Genomic DNA, 27,418 nt, shown 5'->3' with positions numbered 1-27,418 from the left:
CGGGGGCCCGCGTGGCCGCCCGGGGCCTTCCTTACGCTATTCACAGAACGCGTTACGCCGGCGGTAACCGCGGCAACCGCCTGACCGCCGGGGGAGGGAGGGGGTTGCGGGCCCCGTCCTTGGCCTCGGGGGGGTGCGGGTGTCCGGGCTTGATGCCGGTGGCTGCCCGGCGCCGTGCGGCCGTGCCGTGCCCTGCTCCCCGCCTCACGGCCGGTAACCTGCCATGTAACACGTACCCCACCGCGCGGCGGGACTACCTCTCCCAGGGTGCTTGGCAGCGGGACTACAGCTCCCAGCGTGCCCCGCGGCGCGGCAGGCTGTGTCTGCCGGCCGGCGCGCCGCGGGGCACGCTGGGAGTTGTAGTCCCGCCGCACCGCTGAGGGGCGGGGGCACCTCTTCCCGGACGCGTGAGGGCCGCGGCGCCTCCCCTTGGGCGTCTTCCTCCTCCTCCTCCTCCTCCTCCTGCAGCCGCCGCCAGCCGAGGCGGCGCGGCCCGGCCCGGCCCTGCCCGCTCCCTATGCTCGTGGCGGCCCCGGAGCTGCGGGGCGGGAGCGGCCGCGGCCATGGCGCAGTGACCGGGAAGGTAACGGCGGGGGGGGGGGGGGGGGGGGGGGGGGAGGGGCAGGAGCGGGGCCTCGCCGCTCCCCGTCAGGGGCCGTCGGGGTCGGGGGGGACCCGGAGGGGACCGGGGGGGGCCCGGGGGACACGAAGCAGCGGGCACGGCGCCTGCTGGGCCCCGCGGGGCCGCCTGCGAGGCGCTGTCAGCCAACAGCAGCGAGGCGAAACTCCGCCGTGTTGTGGCAGCGCCTGCCGCGCAGCCCTGCGGTAACTTCCCAGGGTAGCGGCGAGCGCTGTTTGCAGACAAAACTGCCTCTAACAGCGTGCCTGGTGTTACGGCAGAGTTTATATTTCAATTGAGTTGGTAAATTATCTCAAAATTGCAGCCAGGCCCTGCTTCCCAAGCGTAATTTCTCAGTAAAATGCGTCTGTGCAGGAGAAGCGGCTCGCTGAGCTAAACCCAGGTGCCAGGAGAAGCTGTGCTGTTAGGCTGGCTGGCCGGGCCTTTTCAGAAAGCTGGCCCATTAATCGTCCTCAGGAGTGGGCTAGTCCATCCAAAACCTTCAGGAAAGGGTATTTGGTACAGGATCACATTTTAAACGTGCTCACGGAGCATATGCGAGGCTAGCAGAACCGCCTGGCCTCGCTGGTAGCTGGACACGTGAGGAGAACGCGTTTTGAGCCAGGTTGTTTGTAACAGCAGAGCCTGTCACCTGTGTGTGGAAGATTCCTGTCTTTCAGGCCAAGGATCCAGTGATATCAGTGGGAAAATATGCCAGAAATATGCTGCTGTAAGTTGAAACAGCTCTACTTGTGTAACCGTGTGTGGACCAGGCCCCATCTAAAAGATGCTGTCCAAAAAAGCATTTTTTCCTACAGCGTTTTACTTTTTTTTTTCCCCCCTCGTCTGGCTGTTCTGGTGGTTGGTTATGGGGAAAACAAGCTGGGGACGCAGAGGGAGAAGCCTCAGCAGAGCAGCGCTAATCCCTAAAGGTTTTGACCCCGCGCGGGATTGCTGTGTGTCGTAAGGCAGCGTGCAGAGCTCGTTTTGCCACGAGTCACTGCTTTGTTCCAGACTTTCTGGTTTCTGTGCTGCCACAACCTGCATTTTTGTGTGCGCGCCCGCTTAATTTGGGGTATTAAATTGCCTTTCGTGATGCATTTACTTATCATAGGTTCTGCAATGGCTTTCATAGGAATGTCTGTCCGATGTCACAGCAAATGCTGGGCTTTCCCTCCCAGGCGAGCTCACTGTCACCGTGCCACTTTCTTCAGGGGGGAGGGCGCAGAGAGCACGCACCGGGCACGTCACGCTAAGAAATCGGAAATCCTACCTATAGGCATGGAGGCAGTTTCAGACCACAGTTACTTTGTGTTTCCTCTCTTCCTCTTGTCTGTCTTCCTTTCCCCTGCCTCCTACGTGCTTACATAACGAGGCCTTGCTTCAGGCCTGATTAATGATGTTACCACGTGGGAATTTTTTTTGATGGCTAGGTGGATTTTTGTCCCCTCTTGCTGACTGACAGCATCTGCGTATTTGACAGAGACTTTTTTTTAATCCACTGTGTTTTATCCAGAGCATTACAGAACAGCTTATATAGAGACACAATCTCTGGAATATTTGTCCAGCTTGCTTGTTAGTTTTACACCAAAATTTCTAAATAAAAATCATCACTAGTAAATCAGCACCCATTAGCAGGAGCAGGCAGCTTTGTTAACAGCTCAGAATGATGTATTTTGTGGTTAACATCTATGACACTTCTGCAGCATGCCCTTGCTTTAGAAGAAAGACCTCCTAATGGGTTTGTTCCCCAGGGGAAATACTTTACAAATGGTTTTATGAAGCATCTTAACAATATTTTAGAGATGAGTAGAGAAGCTTAGTTTTGCAGTTGCTAAGCTTGTGGGGTAAAAAAATACTGTTGTGTATCATTGAAGTAGATGATTTATGCTTATGTCATACCATGCTGAGTCTTCACGTGCTTGAAATTTAAGTTCCAGCCTTTCAGTTAAGTGCTTCACCTCATGGCCCTTCTCTGTTATCCAAGGGTGGTTGAAGGAGTTTGAATTTTGTTTTCCGTATCAGAAAAATGCATGCTCATGCTGTGGGGGAGTCTGTGCTGGGTGTCTGCGACTTGTGTGCAAACGTCTGCAGTTGCTGCTGTCCTGCGTTTAATTTTTATTGCCGTGCTGAGCAAATAAAATCTCTTTCTCTGTTTTCAGATGATCGTAGGCTCTCCTCTAGAAGAAGCGGGCAAACCTGTTAGTAGGAGTAGGAAACACATCGTATAGCAGTAGAGATGGATGAACAAGCCCTTTTGGGGCTAAACCCAAATGCTGATGCAGACTTCAGACAAAGAGTATGTAATTAACTCGCGTATCTCTCTAATAATTTGGGATGTTGCTTCACTGAAAAGTCTAATACTTTCTTGATTGTTATCTGGTTTACCAGCACAAAGGGTTTGTGGTGGCATGTGCAAACTGTCATGTTGCAGGCATGCATGTAAGCTGAAGGAGTTTGTTTCCAACTCTGTGAAGTTATAGTTAACGTGCACAGAATTTATTTCTCTGGGCTCTGGCTTTTCCAGTCCTTTCAATTACCTGTACTTGTTGCTCAGTGCCTTATGCAGGTTCCCACAGAATGAAAAGCAGCCACTGGAAACAGAGTTGCTTAAAATTGCCCTTTAATTCTTAGGTGGGGATTGTTTTTTTTGTGTGGTTTTATTATTATTATTGTTGTTGTTTGAATGGATTGCCTACCTTCAGAGTCTTGTAATGAAACATCAGTTTTTGAACTGTGGTGAAGCTTAGAGTAACTTAAGAAAATAATCATGGTAAGTGGTAACAGTTACGTGATATGAGAGATGCTGATGTGGCAAGGCATTACTGTAACTATTTAATGAGTAAAGGGTTCTGCTTACTCATTGCTGCATACAGGATGACATTCAGTAAAATCCTTCAGAAATGTGGATACTCAATATCTTTTGGTGTTCATGAAACAAATCCCAAAATGTGTGAGGCAGTCACAAACATAGTTTGCTGCATCCCGGTATTGCTAAGCAGCTCAGTAAATATGTTTATTGTGGGTGTTTGTCCTTCCTGAAAAGAGGGATGTAGCCAAACTTTAAAGTTTTGTTAACAGAATGTCGCTATCGAATTTGAAGCTTACAAATTCCTTGACATTTTAACCATGCAATCTGCATAGTTCTGAAATATTTTATACTAAAAGATGACATTTTTTTTTTTGCTATTCATGCAAAAAGGGACTTTACGTAAAGTGCATCTCAAACATCAGCTATTAAAACTGTTCAGTAGAAGGATATTGCCAGTGCTGTCTACAATGAACTCTTGTTTTAAGATCTTCAACTCCCTGAATAATCACTTTGTTGAATGTAAACAGTTATGTTAGTGAAAAAGTAAGCTTGAAAGACAAGCCTTCATAGGCTTAAAATAACGTGTCAATCAAATCTCTGTTTCAGAAATGATTTTACTGTTTTGTATAGCAAGGCACACTAACTCTTAAAGCAATTGGATTGAGTTAACTGTTTTCAGGAGGTTCTTAGAAGATCTGATTAACAATTTGGGTGTCTACAACTTGACTGAAGTAGACAGTTCTTTCCAGTCTCTTTAATAGGTTCACACACTGATGTTTGTCAGGTGGTCAGTGAATGACTGTGTTTGAATGCTGCTTGAGATGCAGAAGGCAACCAAAACTGTGCAACAAAAATAGTGAGATTTTTCAGTGAAATTTTTCAGCGAAAAACCTGAATTTTTAACTTGGACTTGAACTTCCACCCTTGGAAGTTGTATTTAAAACCCAAGTGGACAAGGCCCTGAGCAGCTTCTCCTAGCTGACCCTGCTTTCAGCAGGCAGTTTGGACTGGACTATCACCAGAAATCCCCTTTAACCTCACCAGTTCTGTGAATCTGACCTTTTTAAATAGAAGTAACAGAAACCTTTGTATTGAATGTACAGTGGGGGTGGGTACCTGTAGGGTTAACATTTGGAGAAACACTTGTGTTGTGGTAATGAGGAAGCCACATAAAAGCCTCTTTCCAAATACCGTTTGTGTTTTTTTTGAAGGAGAGGTGTTTAAATGTGTGTCCAAGTGTGAATAAGATGTCTTGCTGTGGGTTTTTTGTTTGTTTGTTTTTGTATTTTTTTGGCTTTCTCATTGGTTCTTACTTGAATATTTGCAGGCGCTAGCCTACTTTGAGCAGCTCAAGATATCTCAGGATGCTTGGCAAGTCTGCGCAGAAGCATTAGCTCAGAGTATATACAGGTAACGTGGATAAGAATCGTTGCTTATTTTCACTAGTAATATGTTTGGGTCTTTGGGGTGTTTTTTTTTTTTTTAATCTTTAAAGCATAATTAGCAAACTGTAAATTGCTGAAAGTTAATACGGTCTTCATGCCATTCTTAGTATCACTGTTAATCTGTGATTTCCATATAATGTCTTTCAAGGAAGAATAATGTATAAATAAAACTCAATATTAATTTGGTAGCTTAAAGATTGCTGCGTTACGAAATCCAGGACAAAAAAAAATGCATTCAAGCTCACTGAATGCATCCCCATTCAGTTCTGGGGAGGGGAGGAGTACTGAAGCTGTTGTGAGAATATAGGCTTTATATGCACTAAGCTAAGGAACAGTGCCTCAGCCCTTTTCAAAATGCAAAGTGTCGTCATCCCTATTTTTGTACAAAGTTGTGTATTTGGATCTCAAATAATAGGGTGTTGCTGTGTCATACAGTAATGCAAGCTGGAAGGAAACTCAGGGATGTATCTCTCCCAAATAATATCAGTGATTTATAGCGAACACTTCTTTTTCAAAAGATTCTTTAAAGCTTCTCAGACTCCAGCAGGTTATGCAGTGACTAATAAAACCATGCAACATTTGTAAAAAAAAAAAAAAAATTGTAGTCTCTGTTTACCAAAATACAGTGATTCATACAATTGTTAGTTTTTTTAAAGGCAGGATGCAATACATATTGTAGTTGATGTTCAATGCCAAACTCATAGCATGATAAACTGGTGAATATAGAAAAAAAATATAAGAGGGAATATCAATATTGCACATTTTTTTTATCAAACAAATTGCTGGAATATTTGCTGGTTTTGCATAGACTTTATCTTTAGTGCACAGTAGTTCTTGAATTGCCAAAGGCACCACCTGGTTGTAATATATGAGGCATTTTGTTCTTCACAGAGAAGTGTACCATACTGCCACATCTAACAGAATTTTGTCTTCTTTTCTAGTGATGATCACATCAAGTTCTTTTGCTTTCAAGTTCTGGAACATCAAATTAAGTTCAAGTTAGTAATCTTTCTTGATAGCAACCATATAACGCTCTTTTGATTTTCTTTTTATTCTGCTTGCAAATAGACTTAAAATGGGATGTCGTTCCTGAATAAAAGCTTTCAGAACCTTTATTCTGCAAACCATTACCTCAGTGTGGTTGATGAGCTTAATTCATCGCCCAGGACTACTTCTTGTATTCCTTCAGCTTTTCCTGGGAGAGGAGTAGCTGGTGTCTTAGCAGCATGCTCTGCCTAGCTAGTCTAATGCTTGCCTCATGACTGCCCAACACCGACCCGATCACCAAGTGTGGAATGAAACTTACTTAGCATTGCCCTTTAAGCCTTACTCCACACTCCCGTTGATTTTTGCAAAAAAATAAATAAATAAAAAGTTTAAGTCCTGCAAACAGCAGCCTTACTCAGTACAGAATCCTGGACTCCAGACAAAGCCTTATTCATGCAGTAAGCATGGCAGAGATGTGAGGAAGTAGTGCTTTCACTGTGTAGTGTTTCTGTAGCTTCATGATTTTAGAACAAAATAATTTGAAATAGCAAAAGTTTAGTTGCATGGAGCTATATTTATTTCATACTTTGGGCTCCTTTGGTGTCTGGGCTTCAGCATCACGGCAGAGGTGTCTGCCTCTGGGATATCAGTGTGGCTGGTTGCAATACACTGAACATGTGGGCCAGGCTTCAGATAGAAATAAGATGTACAGTGCAACTGAGGCTCACAATCACGTATCAGAGCAAGAATTAAAGCCTTATCTTTTTGAGATTTTATTAACTTGGTCTTACCTCATTGTCCGCCTTCGTCTGCATGTGTCACTTCTGTCATCTGCTTCTTACAGTGTTTTCTCTCATTTTCCTGCGTCTTGTTTTCAGTGGGGTTGCTTTTTTCTTCTCCTCAATGACTAGATACTTTGACAGGAACACTGAGATCACATTCAGCAGACATTTCTGTCAGGGGGTGTTCCAGAGCTATAGCACACTGGAGAAGGAATGGCAGAAAGAGTCTTCTCAACTTGCCTAGTCCTCAGAAGGAGTATGTGTGGGTAGTATTTGAGTTGGGCTGGTTATAACATAGAATTCTGCCAAGACTTGTGCGTGATGCAAAGCAGAATTCCTTGCTTGCTTTGCTTTTCTTGTTTTGACATACATGTGGTAATAAATGCCTTGTAGGGTCAGATCAGTGAAGGACTTCCTTGTGATCACTATTGTCAGAGTCTTCAAATAGCGTAGTAATCAAATTTGGGCATATACAAATGTTATTCGTTCTCCCCATGGCTTACAGTCAAAGGTGTGTTTATGTTAGGGTCATAAGTCCTGTCCCTTGTAGAAGGGCAGACTTCCTGCAAAATTTCAAGCTCCTACTCTGATAAAGGAGGTATTAAAGAATTATATCTCCAAGCATGAATACAGGCAAAATGTTTTTCCTTATTTTAATACATCTTTTATTCAGAATTTTAATATGTTAATAGCTGTGTAAATTCCTTTTTCTAGGAATCTTTAATTTACACTAATGTGTAGCATAGTTACTAAACTTTTTTTTTGTTTTACTGAATGTTGCACTTTCCATGAAGCAGTCATAGTTTGATCTCATGCTTTGTTTCAGATACTCTGAACTTACTGAAGTCCAGCAGCAGCTAATTAGGGAAACGCTTATAACATGGCTGCAAGCCCAGGTAGGTGTGTTACTTTACACCAGTTTTGCACAGTAGGCTAACATAGTGCATTCAGTGCAGGCTAAATGGCTAATCTGTCATTTGAGTTTAAAAATATATTCCTGAAGATATGCAGTATGAGACAGTAAAAAAACTATTAAGATGCTTATATTTTTTAGTGTTTTTTTTTTAATTATATGTTGTAAGGAAGTCTGTGCTTGAACTTAACACTAAATATAAAATTCTTATGTCAGATAATGATTGCGGTTTAACTACTGTGTGCAAAGTAAGGAGCATTTAAAGTTTCCCTTTAGAGAGGTATAATCTAGATTCCCGATGTCCTTGAGTGTCTAGAACAGGAGTGGTAATTGTGTTTTCACAACACTCCTGGCCTGTGTCCTGTCTGTTTAGAAAGCTGGCAGGTGTTTGTAAATGAAAGGATGAGACTGCTCGCATTACCTGCTCTGGTACTGCTGTAGTAGTGTATTGGCTAATCTTTTTATGGACTGAGTTACTGCAGCTGAAGTTATAATATCAGTTGGATCCAAGAGTTTGGAATCTGCAGAACTGTGCAGTGAGCTGATGCAAGTCTTTGCCTACACCTGCCATTCTCTGGCTCTCCTTCCAATATCATTCCAATTCCAAATTGACATTTATTTTTTGAATAGTATGCTTAATATTTCTGTACTGAATGAAAACCTTAGGACTGTGTCACCAAGAATGTTTTCCCTGCTTCATTATAACTTAGCTAATTTTTTTTTTCAAAATCATTAGAAAGTAAGGCTTTTTATAAATCTCAGCTGATAAAAGGAGGAAAGCAGTACCTTAATCACTGTACAGAGATCAACAAGCATATCTGATTTTTCTCGAATTTAGTAAAAATTTACAAATAAAGTATGTTTTTTCTACCAGATGCTGAATCCCCAGCCTGAGAAGACTTTTATTCGCAACAAAGCTGCACAAGTCTTTGCATTGCTTTTTGTTACTGAATATCTCACAAAATGGCCCAAGTTTTTTTTTGATATTCTATCAGTAGTTGATCTTAATCCACGAGGCGTGGATATGTACCTCAGAATCCTGATGGCTGTTGACGCTGAGCTGGTAGACCGGGATGTTGTTCATACATCAGAGGCAAGTTATTACTTCACGTTAATATTTGTTTTGAAGTTCAAAAAAATTCGCTAATTGCAGCAGAAGACAGAAGTTTTCTTTTTTTTTTTTTTTTTTTCTATGACAACTCTGCCTTGGAGACATGAGGTGGTTTAGATCCAAAGCCATATGTTGTTTAATGCTTTTTTTGATTCCATACTTCTCAGTTAATGCATTTTTTGCTTGAAGAGCAAGCAAACAAAAAGTAAGGAGCTGAGTTAGCCAACATAATGTTAGACTGACTCATTTTATAATGTTAATTTCTACTACTGAGTTTTTGAAGGAGTCCTAACATCAAAAGTCCATTTAATCATCTGGAAGACTTCTTTCTCCTTTGCCTTTCTTCAGTGTTTGGGCATTGTGGTAGGAAAAAAAAGGGGGGGAAAAAAGGGGGAGGGGGGGAGAAAACTAGGGCATTTTTCTTTTCTTACAAGAAAAAAAAATGCTCTTTTTGGGCTTTTGGTTTGAGTTGTTTATCTAGTTATGACATGGAGTTTCTGGTATTGGGTGCAAAAATGGTACTAGTTTGAAAAAATGCTGCTGATCTGTGACAGGATTGATTTATCCTGTTTCCTGTGTTGATAGGAGGCTCGTAGGAACACTTTATTAAAAGATACTATGAGGGAACAGTGCATTCCAAGTTTGGTGGAATCGTGGTACCAAATCTTACAAAACTATCAGTATAATAACTCGGAGTTGACATGCCAGTGCCTTGAAGTAGTTGGAGCTTATGTATCCTGGATAGATTTGAGCCTGATAGCTAATGAAAGGTAAGGATTTTTTGATGCGATATCTTTGGGGGGAGAGGAGATAGCACAGGACTTGCTAGTATGTTGTCTGTATTTCTATGGAACTACATTAAAACTTGTCTTTGAATAGAGATTTTAATTGCATATAAATGTTTGGGTCTTCTGTTTCTGAAGAGCAATTGACTTGGCAAGCCAAACTGATATAACGGTAAAAATAGACACTGTAGAGTTTGCTGAGTTGTCCTTAAAATGTGTAACGTGCTGGGTTTAATCAGTACAAAAGACTTTATAATGGTTTCTTTTTAATAAGACATTTTAAATATTCACACAAATAATACAAAGCTTCTATATGATGCTACTGTGTACTTTTAAATATAAACTCTTTTTTTTTTTCCCAAAGGTTTATAAATATGCTGCTAGGTCACATGTCTGTGGAAGTTCTCCGGGAAGAAGCTTGTGATTGTTTGTTTGAAATTGTAAATAAGGGAATGGACCCAATTGATAAAACAAAATTGGTTGAATCTTTATGTCAAGTATTACAGTCTGCTGGCCTCTTCAGTATTGATCAGGTTTGTAAATTGCTTTTACAATAGGAATGAGGTTTCAGACGGTTCTTAAATAAGCAGCTTAACAGAAAACTGTCAAACTAAGTCCACAAATATCGAGAGAATTAGCTGTGCTTCTCTGTCAATGTTAAACGCTTTTTGCACTTTTCTCATACTTAAATTAACAGCTCTTTATTAATGTACCTTACTCATTTAAAGTACAGTCACTGCATTTTGTTTGTCTTCAGCATGAGGTGTTTGTTTGTTTTTTTTTTGTTCTAGAAGGTGTTCTGTAACTCCTATTCCTCTCCTGAAGCGTGGCGTGCATACTGTTTATATCACTTCTATGACTTGTTGCCTTGTATCCTCCATTGTGATTGACTCTGTAATGGATATTTTAGCCAAGGTGTTTTAAGAATATAGCCAAGGCAGAAGTTCTTAGTGTGAGACGTTAGTCTAACTTTTTCAGGTCATGCGTGCTGTTATGCATGGCTGCACCATCAGACATGAGGCTTGAAATTCTTATCTGGGAGCTGGAAAAATACATCCACCAACCAAACACATATTCCCCATGAGGTTGTAGTACTTCAGCAATAACTGTTTGCTATGTGCTATGGAGATAGAGGAACCACTCCTTAGTTCTTGGATTGCAAGGCAGTTTTCTCTTTATTGAGAAGTCTGCATCCAATATGTGTTCCTTCTAGAAAGCAAAAAATGTGCATTCATCCATTCAGGAGTCATTTCTCTAAAAACCTCTGAAGATCTCAGTCTTTCAGAGAGACTTGGTATTGCTCTGCTTTTGTACGGCTCTGACAGGGATTAAAGCATCCGTTTGGGATGACTGATCTAGCAGTGTTTCTCAATTCTGATTAATGTATTTCTGCAAAGGAAAGCCATAAATATTAACTAATCACTCGCTTTTACAGCCAGTACTGTCTGTTGCTTGTTATCAGTATTTCTAAGTAAGGCACAGCTGTTGATTCTTTGAAGTTTTCCCATAAAGTTTTTCCTCTTATACAGACTAAAATTTATGGTAGCTATGTGCTTCCTCTTTTATTTTGAACCTGCTAGCCAGCTTCTTGCTGTAAAGCAAAAAGTGAAACAAGCTAATTTGAAGAGATGAGCAAACTATTTTTGCATAATGGAGGGCAGGCAGCTCCCTAGCATTGCTTTTCCTTTTCTCTCTAATCTCCGGAGAACACAAACCAGATAATTATACTTTCCATCTGGGAGTCAAATGTTGGTTTTACTTCTACTACATGCTAAATGTGGGTAGTACCATTGGTAAGCTCATGCCATTTAAACCTGATCTCTGCCAGTATTTTTAGTCGGATATCTTTTCTTACAGGAAGATGATGTGGATTTTCTGGCCAGATTTTCAAAGCTGGTCAATGGAATGGGGCAAGCTTTAATAGCTAGTTGGACTAAACTGATAAAAAATGGTGATATGAAGAGTGCTCAAGACACTCTGCAAGCTATTGAAGCAAAAGTGTCCCTAATGTTGCAGCTGCTCATTCATGAGGATGATGACATCTCATCTAATATCATCGGCTTTTGTTACGACTACCTTCACATCTTGAAACAAGTAAATATGTCTGGCTTCAATTTAACATCATTTTTGATGTATTATTTACTTTTGATTTTGTGGGAATATATGAAGCTAATATTTTTTTAAGCAGACTTACAACCTTTTGAGTAACTAGTGTTCAGTACATTCAGTTTTATTTAGAAATCTGTAGGAACTGTGTTAAATCTTGCAATAATGGACAGCAGGGTTGTAGATCATATGGCTGTTTAAAAAAATGCAAAAAGCAAACCTGTTTTTTTCTACTGGAAAGTAGCAAAGGAGTTACAATACAAAAAGTAACACTTGAAATTTCTTTTACAGCTTTCTGCACTTTCAGACCAACAAAAAGCTAATGTAGAGGTAAGTGTTGACTTTCTTTTTACAAAGGCTTCTTATTGCAAAAACACGTTTTGTGTCAGAACTTTTATTTTTGTTGAAACAAATGATGTATTATTTGTATGCCTTAAAATGTCCAGGCTGACCGTGAGTCAGCAATGTGCCTTTGTGGCCAAGAAGGCCAACGGTATCCTGGGCTGCATTCGGAAGAGTGTTGCCAGCAGGAAAAGAGGAGACTGAGGGGAGACCTCATCAATGTGTATAAATATCTGAGGGGAGGCTGTCAAGAGGAGGCAGCTGGTCTCTCTTCAGTCGTGCCCAGCAACAGAATGAGAGGCAGCGGGCACAAACTGAAGCACAGCAGGTTCTGGCTGAATATGAGGGGGCACTTCTTTAGTGTGAGGGTGACAGCACGGGCACAGGTTGCCCACGGGGGTTGTGGAATCTCCTTCTCTGGACATATTCAAAACCCGCCTGGATGCCATCCTGTGCAATGTGTTCCTGCCTGTCGGGGGGTTGGACTAGATGAATTCCAGAGGTACCTTCCAACCCTGTCCATTCTGTGATTCATATGACAATAATTAAAAGTAAGGACGATATATTCCATCTTCCACTCAATACCTGCAGTTGTTTCTTTAATTAGTAAGCCTCTGTTGAGTTGTACATAAAGATGAAAGCTATTTAAGTGCTGGTCTTCCCGAGGGCCCTCAGTACCTTAAGCCTATCTTGGTAGGCGTAGATAGAAGACCAAGATAGAAGACATTTTCTCCTGAAGCTTTGTATTTTTTATTAAAACCTGCCATAATCCCAAAGAAATGGAAGAAATATGGGAAGAGTTGTCATTAAATTCAACCCTTGATGGTATCAGATGTTAAACTTATGAAAAGCTGCTGTTCGAATATAACGCTTGTCCTTATGATGAGCAGCTACATGCTAAGCATTGCATTAAGCTTCAGTTTATACATTAGTCACTAAAATCAATAAATAACTGTGTGTCCAGTTTTGGAAGTCGTAAACTTACCTGTTTGTTTTTTCAGCAGTTTTTACATTTTTTCTTCCCTATGACATTTCTGCACCAATGCGGATGTACCAATTTAAATATTATTGGCTTGGTTGGTGCAGGCTCTGCAAGCTCATGTAGCTGACTGCTGTGATTCCTTTTCCTTTACTGAAAAGAAAACTGAGCTGTTCTAACATTAACATTTGAGTTTGGATAATGTCCAGATTATGTGGATCTGGTTTTGTTTAATGTTTGTTTAAAGTGGATGAGGTAACCGAAGTTTGATAGTGTTACTGAGTCTTTTATTTTTGATACTTTCTCTCTCCTGTTCAAACCAAATTACTACTGCAGCACACGTTAAGGCACTTAAAATTTGAAGGTGTTGCTGTCCAGAACTCTGATTATGTTGAAGTTGCTTTTGTACTGAAGAACTTCCTGTTATAATTATTTCGTAAGTTTCTTGAGGGTTTGTGCTTAATTGAGAAGCAATTGTACCAATCTTTCTTCTTTCATCCAATTCATAATAGAAAAATTTTGAAACAGTCTAAGTCTTTTGGCTGACTTTCTTACCAAGCTTTAAATCATAAGCTTAACAACATTCCTTTAAAATTTTGCACCTAAGAAGTTATCACTTTTAACTTGTGCATTATTTGAATGGGAGGAAAGGGAATCCTGTTTATTGTGCCTTTTGAAGTTGCAAAGGTTTTTCTCATCTGCAGGATTACATCTTTAATTCTTAAAATGACAGCTGTTTCTAGGCATTTCTGGCTACAAGCATATCACATCGACGTTTTGTAATTCTTTTAATTCTTTAATTTTACTTCCTGCAGAGAAGCAGAGAATGCTTACATACGATGCAGACACTTGGTGTCAATAGAAAGCCTGACCACATTCTTGCCATATGACCACGTTCTTCCTCGAACTATTGCAAATGCCTGCTTATGCAAGATCACCAAGAATTTCATTTCACTGACTCAAGTTTAATTTACCAGCCTGTTTTGGTGTTAAAGAACATACGGTTTTTGCACTTAAAAAGAAAAACATCACGATGAATTCATCAGAAGTTTATTATTATTTTATTTACCCCTTTTTCTTCTTGATTGCTTACCTGACTTTAATGGGTACCTACATTTAGAACCTCCAGTAGTGGAAGAGGATAGCAAAATACTAATTAAGTTGTTGCAGGTATGATCACAGATCTCATTTTCTGTAGTTGAAATAAAAACAAAAATCTGTCAGCTACAGAACTTAACAAATGGTGGGGCAAGTTCTTCTAATCTGTTATTAGGAATAGGGATCAGGTACTCTGTAACACCGATCAAATAGCTGTTATAATTCTGCTGAGTCTTCTCTACCATTTAGTGAGTCCACTCCACGTGTAAGGAACATGGAAATGTCCTGCCCAGTTACCTGGTGCTACTGAATATCCTCTCAGATTTCTAACACTTTGTTGTTGTAATAAACATAAGGAAAAGGCTGCCTCTGACTCAGTTTTAGTTATCTGGGATAGCTTTCTGTTCGTTTGGAATGTTTAGATCGAGTACATATTTTTGTAGGCTCCCCAGAACAAACTCTTAAACTAAAGTGAAAATTAAAGTGTAACAGATTTTTAAACATCTGTTTTAGCTAGCTGTGTCGGTCTGTTGTCCAGTTTTTCTCCATCCTGGAAAATGTGAATGGAGTTGAGTACTCTATAAATTTTAAACATTATATCAAAGTTCTAAAACATAAAAATGATAAATGCTTTGTAACACCAAAGTGATACATTTAGCATTTGAGATTTCAGTAGAGACTAGATCTAGTCTTTATTCCTGTTTTAGGACTTACAGACAGTCCCTGATAAAGTGAAATTACACATTAGTGCTTGGACAGATCTAACAACTTGCTGCTGTGGAAAAGGGAAGGTTTTGCTGTTCTTATTCTTGTTTGCTGGTCATGGCTGTTGTTCTTGAACCCTTTGCTGAACCAATTCAGATTATTTATTTATTTAATTAATTATTTATTGCCAGATTAACAACCACCTTTCGGAGGTGGTGAGGTATTAGAGAATGTGATGTGATGGCTGAGCTGACCTACCTCTTTAAAATATGATCTCAGACATCCTGTTTAGCTTCCTCTGCCTAGTTCACTCATCTCTAATTGTTGTTTTCAGTGTGAACTGAACAGCACGGATTACAAGCAGGAAATACAGCCAGATAATACTGTTAGACAGAGCTCAAAGTCATGCATACCGTTCATCTGGAATGGCATCTGTGTATTTTCTGGATAGAGTCTGTTCTAATATGGGCTGTTAATACTGTTAAACCTCAGAAAATAATAATTCAAATGGGGTTTAAACGCTTACAAATATTTTAACGTTTGCCTTAATGTTTTTCTTTGCTGTAGGATTTTAACTGTTGCTTCTTACCACTTTTCTGCTTCTACCCTTAGTTCTGTCTTCTTCTTTATCTTAGGCAATCATGTTGGCTGTTATGAAGAAGTTGACATATGATGAAGAATATAACTTTGAAAATGAGGTATTGTGTGAATAAACAGGCTAATGCAACTTAAATTACATGTAGTAAAACTTTCTCATGTTTTAAAAAGCATATTTTTTGTATGCTAAAGGCTATAAAAGTAGAAAGCTAAGGTCTGTAGACTGATTTTTTTTCCTGTGTAGAAAGCTTATTTTTTAACCTGAGATCTGCATAAGATAAAACAACATAGTAAAAGGATATCCAAGCCAGTTTAGTTAACAGAGTAATTCTGGCTGCATTTGTACAGAACTATTCCTAAGTAAATATGACTGTGCTGTTAGCTAAACATAGCTGTTGAGCTGGCTTGTTCACTGCTGGCGTGTTTTTCAGAGTTTGCACGTTTCTGCTGTCACGCAAAAAGATTTGAGAAGCATTGTGTAATGAAACACTTCAGAGATACTACTTGACCTACTTTGAGTGGAGGAGGCCAAACCCCTGCAAAAATAGCCTAAAAGAGGAGGAATTTCTTTTGATTTCACTTTCTGCCCATGCCAGCCAGCAGTAATGATTGAATGTGTTAGGCGTTTTGCTCTGGGCTGTTGAGAGCAATGGTTTTAGAGATTAACATGGACTACGTGTAGTCCAGGTTCACTGTTCCTGTCAGATTCATTTTAAAACTAAGATGCTGAGGAAGAACATCTTCATGAGGAATGAGTCAATTTTCAAGAAACAGGTCAATAATGCTTTGCCAGGAGCATTTTCTTTCTTACACTTTTTGGCTAGTTTTCAGTTTGGAAAGCCTTTTTAGCGTGTTTCTGGACTGAATGCAATGGATCTCAACATATTGCAACCAGACAATAAAGGAGCCAGCTGTTATGTTGCAAGAGCATTATTGAATTTTCAGAGCATGATGTGGTGTTCGCATATATGTACACATTTTTGTTTTAAGTGCAATTGTCTAAAACAGTTCTGGATGTATTTAAATGTGCAAATATGTACTTAACTGATGTGAATGTTTTGTAGGGTGAAGATGAAGCAATGTTTGTGGAGTACAGAAAGCAGTTGAAACTATTGCTGGACAGACTTGCTCAGGTCTCACCAGAGTTACTGTTGGCATCTGTCCGCAGAGTCTTTAACACTACACTTCAGTAAGATTTTTGGTTTTTAACTTCTTTACATGAATACAATTCTGTTAGCTTTTTTGCCTTTCTTACTCTCAGGGTTTGCACTAAACATAAGCATGGTGTAGCAAGGCAAAGCCTATTGGCAGAATAAGCTAGTTGCAACTCTCTAAGTGTGACTTTGTGTAACTTCATGATAAAAAATCTTTTACTCAGCTTCTTAGAAAGAAGAAGCTTTCCTTGGAAGCCTTAAATGGTATCTGTATTTTGTTCTTCTCGGGGTGTCTGTTCATTTTTGTCATTTAGACCCACACGACATCCATTTGGACAAGTGTTCACTTTACACTGCCAGGAAATGCTTGTGAGATATGGAAAATTGTTTTTCTGCTAGCAATAGTATTCAAAAATAAAGTTGGATACAGAAGAGAAACAACAGTGAAGTTTTTTTTAAAATTCTTACAAAAAGAACAGAACCAATCCTGAGACCTATGCATGTAAATAAGCTAGGTGCCTGGCTAGGTGGATGGCTGTCTGTATACAAGTCAAAATGTAGTGTCACCAGTGCCTTTCTTGTGCCTTGCTTTTCAGTGAGCACTCTCTTTAAGTGAAGGTGAATGCCTTGTTGACACATCAAAGTAGGCTTTTGTGCCTAAAGAAACACTTGGAAAAATCTGTAGCTTTTAAGCAGAAACTGGTCAAAGAAAACTGTTAACATCCAGATGGAGAGGTGTTACATCTGTGGATAAGGTCTTCAGAAGCATCCTGAAATACTGCATTAGGTCGTACAGTATTTATTTTCTTAGCTGAAACCTACTCTTTTTATGCTATGTGTCTGAATATTCAAAAGAATATTTTAGTGTGGTGGAACTGTGATTATTTCATAATCTTTGTTGACTAATGTGATTTTATTGTTGTTTCTCTAGAAATTGGCAGACTACGCGATTTATGGAAGTAGAGGTAGCGATAAGGCTGTTGTATATGTTGGCTGAGGCTCTTCCTGTATCTCATGGTGCTCACTTCTCTGGTGATGTTACAAAAGCTACGGCTTTGCAAGATATGATGAGAACGGTAAGCATGTGTGATGTGGGAGCTATTTAAAAACGATGATAAAGACTGAAACGTTTCAGTTCAAATGACTTATATTAATTACCAGCATTTCAACTACATTGTACTATTTTAATGCTATAAATGGGTAAAGTACTAACTTGCTAATGCTTCTATTTGTAGCTAGTGACTTCTGGCGTTAGTGCCTATCAGCATACATCAGTGACTCTGGAATTCTTTGAAACTGTGGTTAGATATGAAAAATTCTTTGCTGTTGAACCTCAGCACATTCCAACTGTTCTAGTAAGTTCCTCCTAATTTACATATTCAACTAGTAAGTGTAGATAAGTTTTCTTATATTTAAGAACTTTTCTTCTTTTCTGGACATCACTAAAGATGCTGGCTTTCTTAAATGTTTGAATGCCTAGTTTTCCCCACCTTGTTCAGGGATTGTAAGCTGAAGTACTTTTCTTGATTGCAGATGGCATTTTTAGATCACCGTGGTCTTCGCCATACAAGTCCAAAAGTACGAAGTCGAACAGCTTACCTTTTTTCCAGATTTGTCAAGTCTCTTAAGTGAGTAAAGCTGCTATAGATGTATTCAAGTCCTGCAGAAGACTTATGTGTGGTAAAATAGGTGCATCACAGCTGTCACGGAAACAGGCAGGGCTTTAAATGGACTGCTGTGAAGTAGTATGACAAAACAGTGCTCTAACAGAGTAGTCCTACTATGTAATACCAACGTAGCAGGGGACAAATTTGTCATCATAGAATGAAGAATTTGAATACATATATTTAGCCGATTTTGATTAGATGTTGAAACTAATCAATGATATAGATGTCTGCCTTTTTTTCCTCTCTGTAAGCACAGATGAGAAAGATTTGAATATTTACAAAATTTATACTTGGAGTTGACTCAGGCTATTAGAGCCCTTCAGACAGCCCTGTCCTGTTGATCTTACTTCACAAACGTGTTTGAATGTAGAGGCAGGAGAAGCTCCAAGATGGAACAGACTTCAGAAGGATTCTTTTTTTTTTTTTTTTTTTTTTTTTTTTTTAACTGTTAATGAAAATAATTACTCTGAGTGATGCGTATTTTTAAAGAATGAGGGAAATAAATGAATGCTTATTTTTCAGCTGTACCACGTATTATTTGGCCCACCACAAGCACCATATCCATAACCCAGGTTTTTCTAAAACTGTGCTCTAATACTTAAAGGGATGTTCTGTATTAGGAAGGTAGTTTAATGTCAAGCTTTACACTTTATGGAAAATGGCAGCAATTTTGTAAAAATGCACACACTTCTAAATAGTGTCATGTACTTTTGTTTTACTTCAGTAAACAAATGAATCCCTTTATTGAAGATGTTCTGAATAGAATACAAGACCTTCTGGAACTTTCTCCTCCTGTGAGTATTTACAGCATTTGTTGTAATAAATAGGGCTTGTGGTTATTCATCAGTGTGCCCAAATACATACTGAATTGTGAACTTAGTACACAAACATTTAAGCACAAATAATTGTCTTGGATGCTGGGGGGAGAGGGGGATGACTTGCATGTTTACATTTGAACCTAACTTTAAGAATCTTACTTTTTTGGATTTCTGGGTGTATAGGCAAAAGAAAAGTAGATAGAAGGTTGTTTGAATTGTATAAACAAGAAAAAAGAAATAAATAAAGTATTGTAACTGTACTGTAGAGATTAAAGAAAAGTGTGATGAAAGAGAAAGTGACTTTGATAGAGGACACTTAGTGAATTATGTCTGTTGTCTTCCATTTTAGGAAAATGGTTACCAAGCTCTGTTAAGCAGCGATGATCAACTTTTCATTTATGAAACAGCTGGAGTATTAATAGTTAACAGTGAATACTCTGCAGAAAGAAAGCAGGCTCTAATGAGGAATTTGTTGACTCCACTGATGGAGAAGTTCAAAGTATTGTTAGAAAAGCTGATGATGGCACAAGATGAGGACAGACAGATGGCACTGGCTGACTGCCTCAATCATGCTGTTGGGTTTGCTAGGTAGGTACTGCACAATATCCGCATGTGTTTCTGATTTGAGTAAAAGTTAATTTATTTTTAAGTAATTTAAATGAAAAAAATTCATTGGAAGGAGGGTCTGAGTTTCTACCTGTGTTGTATCAATCTAGAAAATCCTTAGTGGCTGTAGAATTTCTTATAGTAGCCCAGAAAATGAGTTAAGTCCCCTTAAAAAAGGCTGTTAAGGATGTATATCAAGAATATTGAGCAACTTGATAATGAACCAGCAGCATCTATTCCCTTCCTTATGAAATACTTTCCTCAAGTAATTGTCTGGAGCTGTTCTAATCATATGTTGATTGTGACTTGTTAGAATTTAATTCTCCAAAAGTTTCCAAAGCATAGCCATTTCATATCAAGTATTTTTCTTCTGGTGTTTGGCTCCCATTTCACAAGATGTAATATTTTAGTCCAGTCTATGGATTTTAAAGCATACGTTGTTTTCAGTGTTACTACTTCTCTGTTATATAGAACATGAGCTTATATAAAACTTGGTGTGTTGCTTTTACAGCCGAACCAGCAAGGCTTTCAGCAATAAGCAAACTGTAAAACAATGTGGCTGCTCTGAGGTATATCTGGACTGCTTACAAACGTTTTTGCCGGCTCTCAGTTGTCCGTTACAAAAGGAAGTTCTGAGAAGCGGTGTCCGCACTTTCCTCCACCGCATGATTATTTGCCTAGAGGAAGAAGTTCTTCCATTCATTCCTTCTGCCTCTGAACACATGCTTAAAGATTGTGAAGCAAAAGATCTTCAGGAATTCATTCCTCTTATAAACCAAATAACAGCGAAATTTAAGGTATGATGTTGTATAAGCTTTCTGGAGTCAAATTACTGATGAATAGGTATTTTTCTGGAACCAGCGAAGAGGTGATGTGTGTCAGAACCTTGCCTCACATTTAATAATAATGTATATTTCTATGACTCTTCGTAGTGAACAGTCTTCAACTACTTCAACTACTGGCATGCATTGCTAGACTCACAGTAATTAATTGTTTTTCTTTGATTAATCTCAATATTTTATGTTGTTTCTGAACTTTTGTGTTTAATATTTAAAAATAAAGTATTACTTGCAGCACAATTTTTTATAGACATAATTAACTTTTTATGATTTACAAGATCTCAGTGCAGTGCTGTTGCCCAAAATGTACACTGAGGCTTAATGCATTATTTGAAACTGATCAACAAATACATATGGAGGTTGAGGCATGAGATGTGCATTGAGACTGGGACCATCAACTTATCTAGCAACAGTTCAGGTTGCAGCCTTTTGGGGATTACCTAGTCCTAATTTCAACAGTTCAAATGCAAAGCTAATAAAACACATTAACTAACTAACCCGTTACTTAAATAGGTTTAAATAAGTCTTTCAGCAGAACGCAAAATTTAAACTCATAAACAGAAGAAGAAATGTGTTTTGTGAGGAGTAAACAAAGCCATAATACACCTGTGTAAATCTGGTATGTGGGCCTTTCTTTGGAGTATACATCTACAGAGAGAAGGAATTTTTGAAAAATAAAGTATTTGGGAGATTAGAGAAGAAGACTTCAATTGCTCTAGTCATTTCAACAAATTGTGCTGAAATCATATCAAGATATTTAATGGTAGTCTATGGTGAAGAAGGTATAAAAAATTTGCAGGAGCAAGACTGGATGAATACCAAGTTCAGGTGTAACGCTTAACTTTTTATGGTACTGTACCATTTTTTTATCACATTATGTTAAAATAAAGATTCTAGCTTCACTTAGGTCCACCTTGGTTTTAAGGTCTTCACCCTCCTCTACTGTAATTCATTCAAATACTAGGAAATAAACATTGGAGTTGTGCCTTTAGGGAACTCTGAGGTATGGCTTAATAGCAACCCCAAGGAATTCTTCAGTTTTTCAAGTCGTTAGTGTTCAACTGCTGTAGTGCCCATGTGTATTTCTGACTGCAGGTAGGACATAAATGACAAGCTTGTTCTGTAATGGCAGTAGTTTTTCAGATCAGGTGAATTTTCTTTAAGTATTGAAAAAGGTGACCTGCTGTTGGTTTTAACATCTTAGAGGTACACTTTTCTGTAACTGCAGTGACTTTATAATAGCCCACCTTTATATTTTGGGGACTTAGAAATAGTTTGCCTGAACAGAAGGATGAGAAATGTGGCAAAAGCTTCTGTTCCAACTCTGAATGAGACTAGCTGAGACTAGATATTTTTGTACAAAAGACTTGAAGTAGGTGGCACATAAGTCAAGATGCAATAATGTTCATGGTGACCCTGATGTGACTTTCTTTGCTGTATGTACTTGGTACATGAAAATATTGACTTTGAAAGTGAATCAAAGCTGAGAATTGTAACAAGCCCTGAAGTTTTAATTTCCAAGTGTCAGTTTCTATAACTGCTTGAGCTCATATTTTCTTCCAATCTCCCCAGACACAGGTTTCACCTTTTCTGCAACAGATGTTTATGCCACTACTTCATGCTATTTTTGAAGTGTTGCTCCTTCCAGCGGAAGAAAATGACCAGTCTGCTGCTTTAGAAAAACAAATGTTACGGAGGAGTTACTTTGCTTTTCTGCAGACAGTAACTGGCAGTGGAATGAGTGAAGTCATAGCTAATCAAGGTAAGTAGCTCAGTTTCTTGACGATGGCACTACAGTGGTTGTCCTCTAAGTTTTGTCTGCTAAAATCGCAAGCCTAGTTCCTGCCAAGTACTATGAACTATGTTAGATAGAATGGACTGATGCAAATATGGTATTACACACTTACCTGTTTTAGCAAGAATTCGGGTCTGTAAAATCCAGCTATAGTAGGCATATTCTTCCTATTCATTTTTTTCATTTTGAGTATGATGACTGTGTTTATAAGAAGAATGCTTTGTGCATCATCATGCATTATTGTATTTGATTGGTGAATCAGAGATTAAACAATATTTTCCCCTAGAAAATAATTTAAAAACAGATTGCACTGTTGAAGCTGCTTGGGAAGGACATTCACAACTCCCAGTTGTAATTCTGTGTTGCTCATTTTCAAAAATACACATCAGTGACTTCTGTAATTTTTATTACTATCACCTGATCTTAACAACTATGTTAAATGTATTGTGACTTATTAAATACGTACTTAATGAGCTTTCTGAAATGCAAATTAATTCTTTTTTCGTAACAGGAATACAAAGCCAAGTGTCCAGTGTCTTGATTCTTTATTAAGTAATTCTCTTGGTCTGGATTCCATCAAAAAGGGAAGGGATTTAAAAAGCTTTAAAGAAACTCATCTGATAGTTGGAGCTCCAACTTCCTCCCCCCATCCTAAACTGCTTGTAATACCAATGGAAAAGGAAAGGATGGTGTTAAGAAGTAGTAAAAGCTTTCTTGAAAGAGGCATTTTGGTAGTTGTAATAGGCCAATATATTTTACAGGAATCAAATAGAAATAAGCATAAAAGCATCACAGAAGTTTGAAGTATGATTTAAAAAATCACCTTTCCCTGTATTGGAAGATAAGTGAATTATTTGGGTGCTGCCTAGTTTTAATTAACTGTCATGTTTGGGTCAAGAGGAGAAAACTGATTTCTAAGCAGATCAAGGTCCCCCCCCTCATCTTTATGTGTGTTAAAGGCCAGAACAGGGGGGGAAAAGCATCTCCAAACTTTGAAAATAAATAAGTAAATAACCTAAATAAGAGTTGTCTTGCATCGTAGGGGAAACTTTCCAAAAATATTTGAAATTTGTGCAAAAAAAGGCTATTTTGAAGTTGAAACATATCTTCCAGGTCAGTATTCTTTAAAAAAATAAAAACAAAAAATTGTGCAGTAGTACAGAAACTCCTAGGTTGCAGGTTTAAATGACAAGCTCCCTTTAATGTGTTTAAGGTGCAGAGAATGTGGAGCGTGTGTTGTTCACTGTCATTCAAGGAGCAGTGGATTACCCAGATCCTATTGCACAGAAGACTTGTTTTATTATTCTTTCGAAGTTGGTGGAGCTTTGGGGTAAGATTCTTTCCATAATTCCTTTGAAGCTGCTTCCGTCTGCGAAGCACCAGTAGGACATGAAATGTTATCTCTCTTTTCAGGAGGTAAAGATGGACCAGTAGGTTTTGCAGACTTTGTCTACAAGCACATTGTACCTGCATGTTTCTTAGCACCTTTGAAGCAAACGTTTGACTTAGCAGATGCCCAGACAGTATTGGTATGTATCACAGTTTGTTTTTTTCTTTTACTCTCATTGCGATGAGGCAGACTGAAGGGAAAAAGAATAATGGCCACGTTGTATTAATGGTTGACTTGTCTTACAAAGAAAATACCTTATTTTTTCTTAATGGGGTACTCGTATGGTTACTTTTTACATGTTGTGGCACTGTATTCTGTAGTTCACCTATGCTCAAAATCAAGCTAGAGAATTGCAGGTTTGAGAATTTAACATTGATCTGTATTACATGCAAACTAACACTCAGTGAAAGTGAACGAACAGGTAGCTCTTCCTTAGGTTGTTTAGGGTTCAGCTGTGACAGACAACTTTTTGGTTAGAGAGGAACAAAAACTGGAAGTAAAGTTTGAGGCTGTTAGTCTTGGGTGAGGGAAAAGAAGGCAACAATGGCATAAACTAGCCCTTGTTTTGGGACTGATTTTAGGATCTTTGGATGTAAATACTTACCCAACAGACTAATTGAACATTCTAATGTTATGCATTACGTTACAGGCTTTATCAGAATGTGCAGTGACATTAAAGACAATTCATCTCAAAAGGGTAAGCTACAGAATACTTTACAAGGAGTAACTCTTGCAGGTTTCTTTTGAATGTTTTCATTAATTTCTAGAAATCAGATACTTATTTAGATTAATTTCTATTCTACTTTTATATACATTAATAGGGTGAATATAATGCTGCATAGGAATAGAGAATCCAGTACTTCTACATCTTGATTATATACTGCAAAATATTGACCCCTTAATTAAGGGAGAAAAATCGAATCACTCAATTGTTGCTGTGTTCAGGTGATCAATAGGTCTTATACTTTTCGATGTAGTACTTCAGCTAACATGAAAGAGCAACTAGAGATGGGAAACCAAGCAGTTTCTGTGTCCATGTTACTGCTACGCCCTTTAACTTGCTGGCTACCTTCTCTCTGTCTAATGTAAGTTAAGATCACTACTACACTAAAATTATGAGGAGTTATTAACAAACTTTCAGAGAGGAGATTGTGTTGAGAAGAACTTAGGGTCTGTGTTCCTTTTTCTCCAGCTAGGACCTTCTTATTGAACTGACTTTTACAATTGACATGTTGCAAATTGACTCTATTGTAAATTTATTTCAGTACAATTTTCAGTGCATTCTATTGTGTAACAAAAGATACCAAAATGCAGTTGAATTCTTAATGCCAACATTAGGATAGTTCTTTTTATTTCCTAACATCTGAGACATCTGTGAACGCTTGGTGTTTGATACACATAGCTTCTCTGTAAAATAGACACATAGACCATCTATTTTAAAACTCTTCTGTACCGTGCAGTATAGGGCTGTGCCTTCCATAAGTATATAGAAAAATATACTTGAACAAATTGTGTGCTGCTTTTCTTTAGGGTCCTGAATGCATTCAATATCTTCAGCAAGAGTATTTGCCTTCTTTGCAAGTAGCTCCCGAGATAATTCAGGTAGGAATTCCCAAAAGAACATTTGGAAAACTGTTAACGTGCAGAAATTTTTTATGGGAATAAAATGTATACTGACAAAGCTAACCTCCTACTATCCCTCAGTAAAAATTATTCTGATACTGCCTATTGGAATAGGATTCATTTAGTGTAAGGAGTGAAATTACTGCAAGAGTACCTTGCAAAAAAGTCATCTTCCTACTTCAATACAAATAAATTCGTACTTGAATATCAGGAAACTTATAATAACTCAAAAGTAAAATGACGAAGAATGTTGAATGTACACCAAGTGTGGTAATAAAGGCTGTATTCAATGCTAAGCCACAGCACTGGATTTACTGCCAAAATATCATACTACACCAAAGCAGGTGTGGATTTTTTGTGTTTATTTTGAAGTAGTAGATAGTATAAGAGGATTCTCAAAAGTGAGACTTTACACTTGTCCATTGTCTCAACATTAAGCATTGTTAGCCATATGGTAAGCATTGCTGTGAAGAAAGTGTTAGCTGTAGCCTAAGAATTTAAAATTGCAATTAATTTGGGTGCTGTAGTAATCAAGCTTGCTTGAAGTTTTTTAATAAGTACGAATGTCTCCTAAACTGTAGAATTTTCAAATGGTGTTAAATATACATAAGGATCAAGTATTACATATTGCTTGCACCAGTATTGTTTTCTAGTCTAAGACTGCAACTTTCAGAAGTGGCAGACATGTTCTGCTGTAATCTAGAGTCACTTCGTGGTGTGCGTGAGAAATATCACTGAAGTGCATATGTTTGCCTGAAGTACTCATTTCAAAGCCACCAAAAGTTACTAGAAAAGTTAAACGTTCAGAATCTTCTTGACTGCAGTCCTTGCTTCTGTCTATTCCTCTAGAAGTGAACTTCATATTCTATATTTGACTATACAGTTTTTCCTCATCCCAGAATGCAGTTCTTTTACAACTTTCTTTTTATCCATAACATGCTTTTCTTTGGTTACACATTAAGAAAAATACAAACTAAGATCAATGGCTATACATACAAGATATTTTATATGCTCCTGATATGTCAGGTTGTCTTGTGCTTCATTTTTTTCTTTAGTATTTCATTCTTCTCTCTTACAGGAATTCTGTCAAGCACTTCAGCAGCCTGATGCTAAAGTTTTTAAAAACTACTTAAAGGTAAAAGTTTTTTTTTTCATTAGATCATTTTTAATTCCATTTGAACATTGACACATAATTCATTCATGGCACGGACCTGAAGTAAAATGGAAATATAGAATGTCCTAACATGACACTAAAATTGTATATAAGCTTTTAGTTACAGTGAACCTTTGAGCAGCAGAAGCAGTTGTATAATCTTTAAGCAGTTGCATGAAAGAAGGAGCAGTAACAACAAACTACATCTGTAAAATTGCACTTATGCTTTGCACCTTGCCATTTCCTCAATAGTTTGGTATTCTTGTGGCTTGTGTTACTCAATATTGAAATAACAACAACAAAAAAAAAAGTTATCCTGTAATTATAGATAATGTGTCATTTCTGAGGGTGTAAATGTAATCAAATAGCACAAGTCACATCCTTGTAACTCATGGTTCACTATGTTAAAGTAGAAAATGAGCTCTATCTAATTATTTTACGTGTCAAACATGCCATGTCTTAAATTTGTATTCCTTTTCTTCTTTTTTTTTTTTTAATATATTTTGACAGGTATTCTTCCAGAGAGCAAAGCCCTGAGGAAAGGACTGGAATCTCATGTATCTGTTTCCATAATCAAGAACTCTGGCTGTTAATTTATAAAAATGCTAACTCTTGTGCCATTAAAACTGGTTTTGTTCTTAAAAACTGTTGCTTTGTGCTCACATCAGTACATATTTTAGCCTTTGCTTAAAAAAGAAAGGAAAAATGCAGATGCCCTACTTCCGTGTCTTGAAAATGAAGGTATGTGACAACATGAAAAATTGCCCGTATATCTACACAACACTTTTATTATGTATAGGATGATTTAAGCTTAAGCTGTAACATGTACGGCAATAAAATGACACTTATTTTTGAAATTAAATGTAAAAATCCCTTCAGACCATAGAAATGGTTATTAAAATGTGTACATTTTTGATACTGAGTAAAATGTTTTCATAAGACATAAAAATCCATCTGTTCATGTATGGTGACATGAAAATAAAACAATCAAAGTCATTTTTGTAGATAGTCATTTCATTGAAGTTGTCTTAATGATAAAATATATATATATATACCTCCTATAAAACAGATTGGTTTAATAAATGATTTCAT

General features: G+C 38.2%; 1 protein-coding gene across 2 annotated transcripts; it reads left to right on the top strand.

The window, feature by feature from the left end:
- Positions 1-432: 432 nt before the first annotated feature.
- XPOT (exportin for tRNA) lies at positions 433-27,418 on the top strand. 2 transcript variants are annotated; one of them, XM_084306354.1, is made up of 26 exons: positions 487-583; positions 1,262-1,349; positions 2,782-2,918; positions 4,759-4,841; positions 5,818-5,874; positions 7,472-7,541; positions 8,433-8,651; positions 9,255-9,439; positions 9,819-9,987; positions 11,312-11,548; positions 11,852-11,890; positions 15,320-15,382; positions 16,346-16,470; positions 17,367-17,511; positions 17,671-17,790; positions 17,969-18,063; positions 18,827-18,896; positions 19,270-19,508; positions 20,038-20,323; positions 21,938-22,127; positions 23,374-23,490; positions 23,574-23,689; positions 24,200-24,247; positions 25,081-25,152; positions 26,252-26,308; positions 26,837-27,418. In XM_084306354.1, the coding sequence occupies exons 3-26, from the start codon at positions 2,859-2,861 to the stop codon at positions 26,861-26,863; spliced, it is 2,889 nt and encodes a 962-aa protein (XP_084162480.1). In that variant the 5' UTR covers positions 487-583; positions 1,262-1,349; positions 2,782-2,858; the 3' UTR covers positions 26,864-27,418. The 2 variants fall into 2 exon arrangements, with proteins under 2 accessions (XP_084162479.1, XP_084162480.1); XM_084306353.1 differs by lacking the exon at positions 1,262-1,349 and having other exon boundaries at positions 433-583.

Source organism: Netta rufina, assembly GCF_964035555.1.
Source record: "Netta rufina genome assembly, chromosome: 1".
NCBI lineage: Eukaryota > Metazoa > Chordata > Aves > Anseriformes > Anatidae > Netta > Netta rufina.
Note: the sequence above shows the minus strand (reverse complement) of the source record. Positions and strands in the feature narration are given on the sequence as shown.

Bases quoted from the DNA above. Each gene is read 5' to 3' on its own strand.
- XPOT (XM_084306353.1), top strand. From the start codon at position 2,859: ATGGATGAACAAGCCCTTTTGGGGCTAAACCCAAATGCTGATGCAGAC. The intron at 5,875-7,471 runs GTTAGTAATCTT...GCTTTGTTTCAG, and splicing joins GAACATCAAATTAAGTTCAA to ATACTCTGAACTTACTGAAG. The intron at 11,891-15,319 runs GTAAGTGTTGAC...TCTTTATCTTAG, and splicing joins AACAAAAAGCTAATGTAGAG to GCAATCATGTTGGCTGTTAT.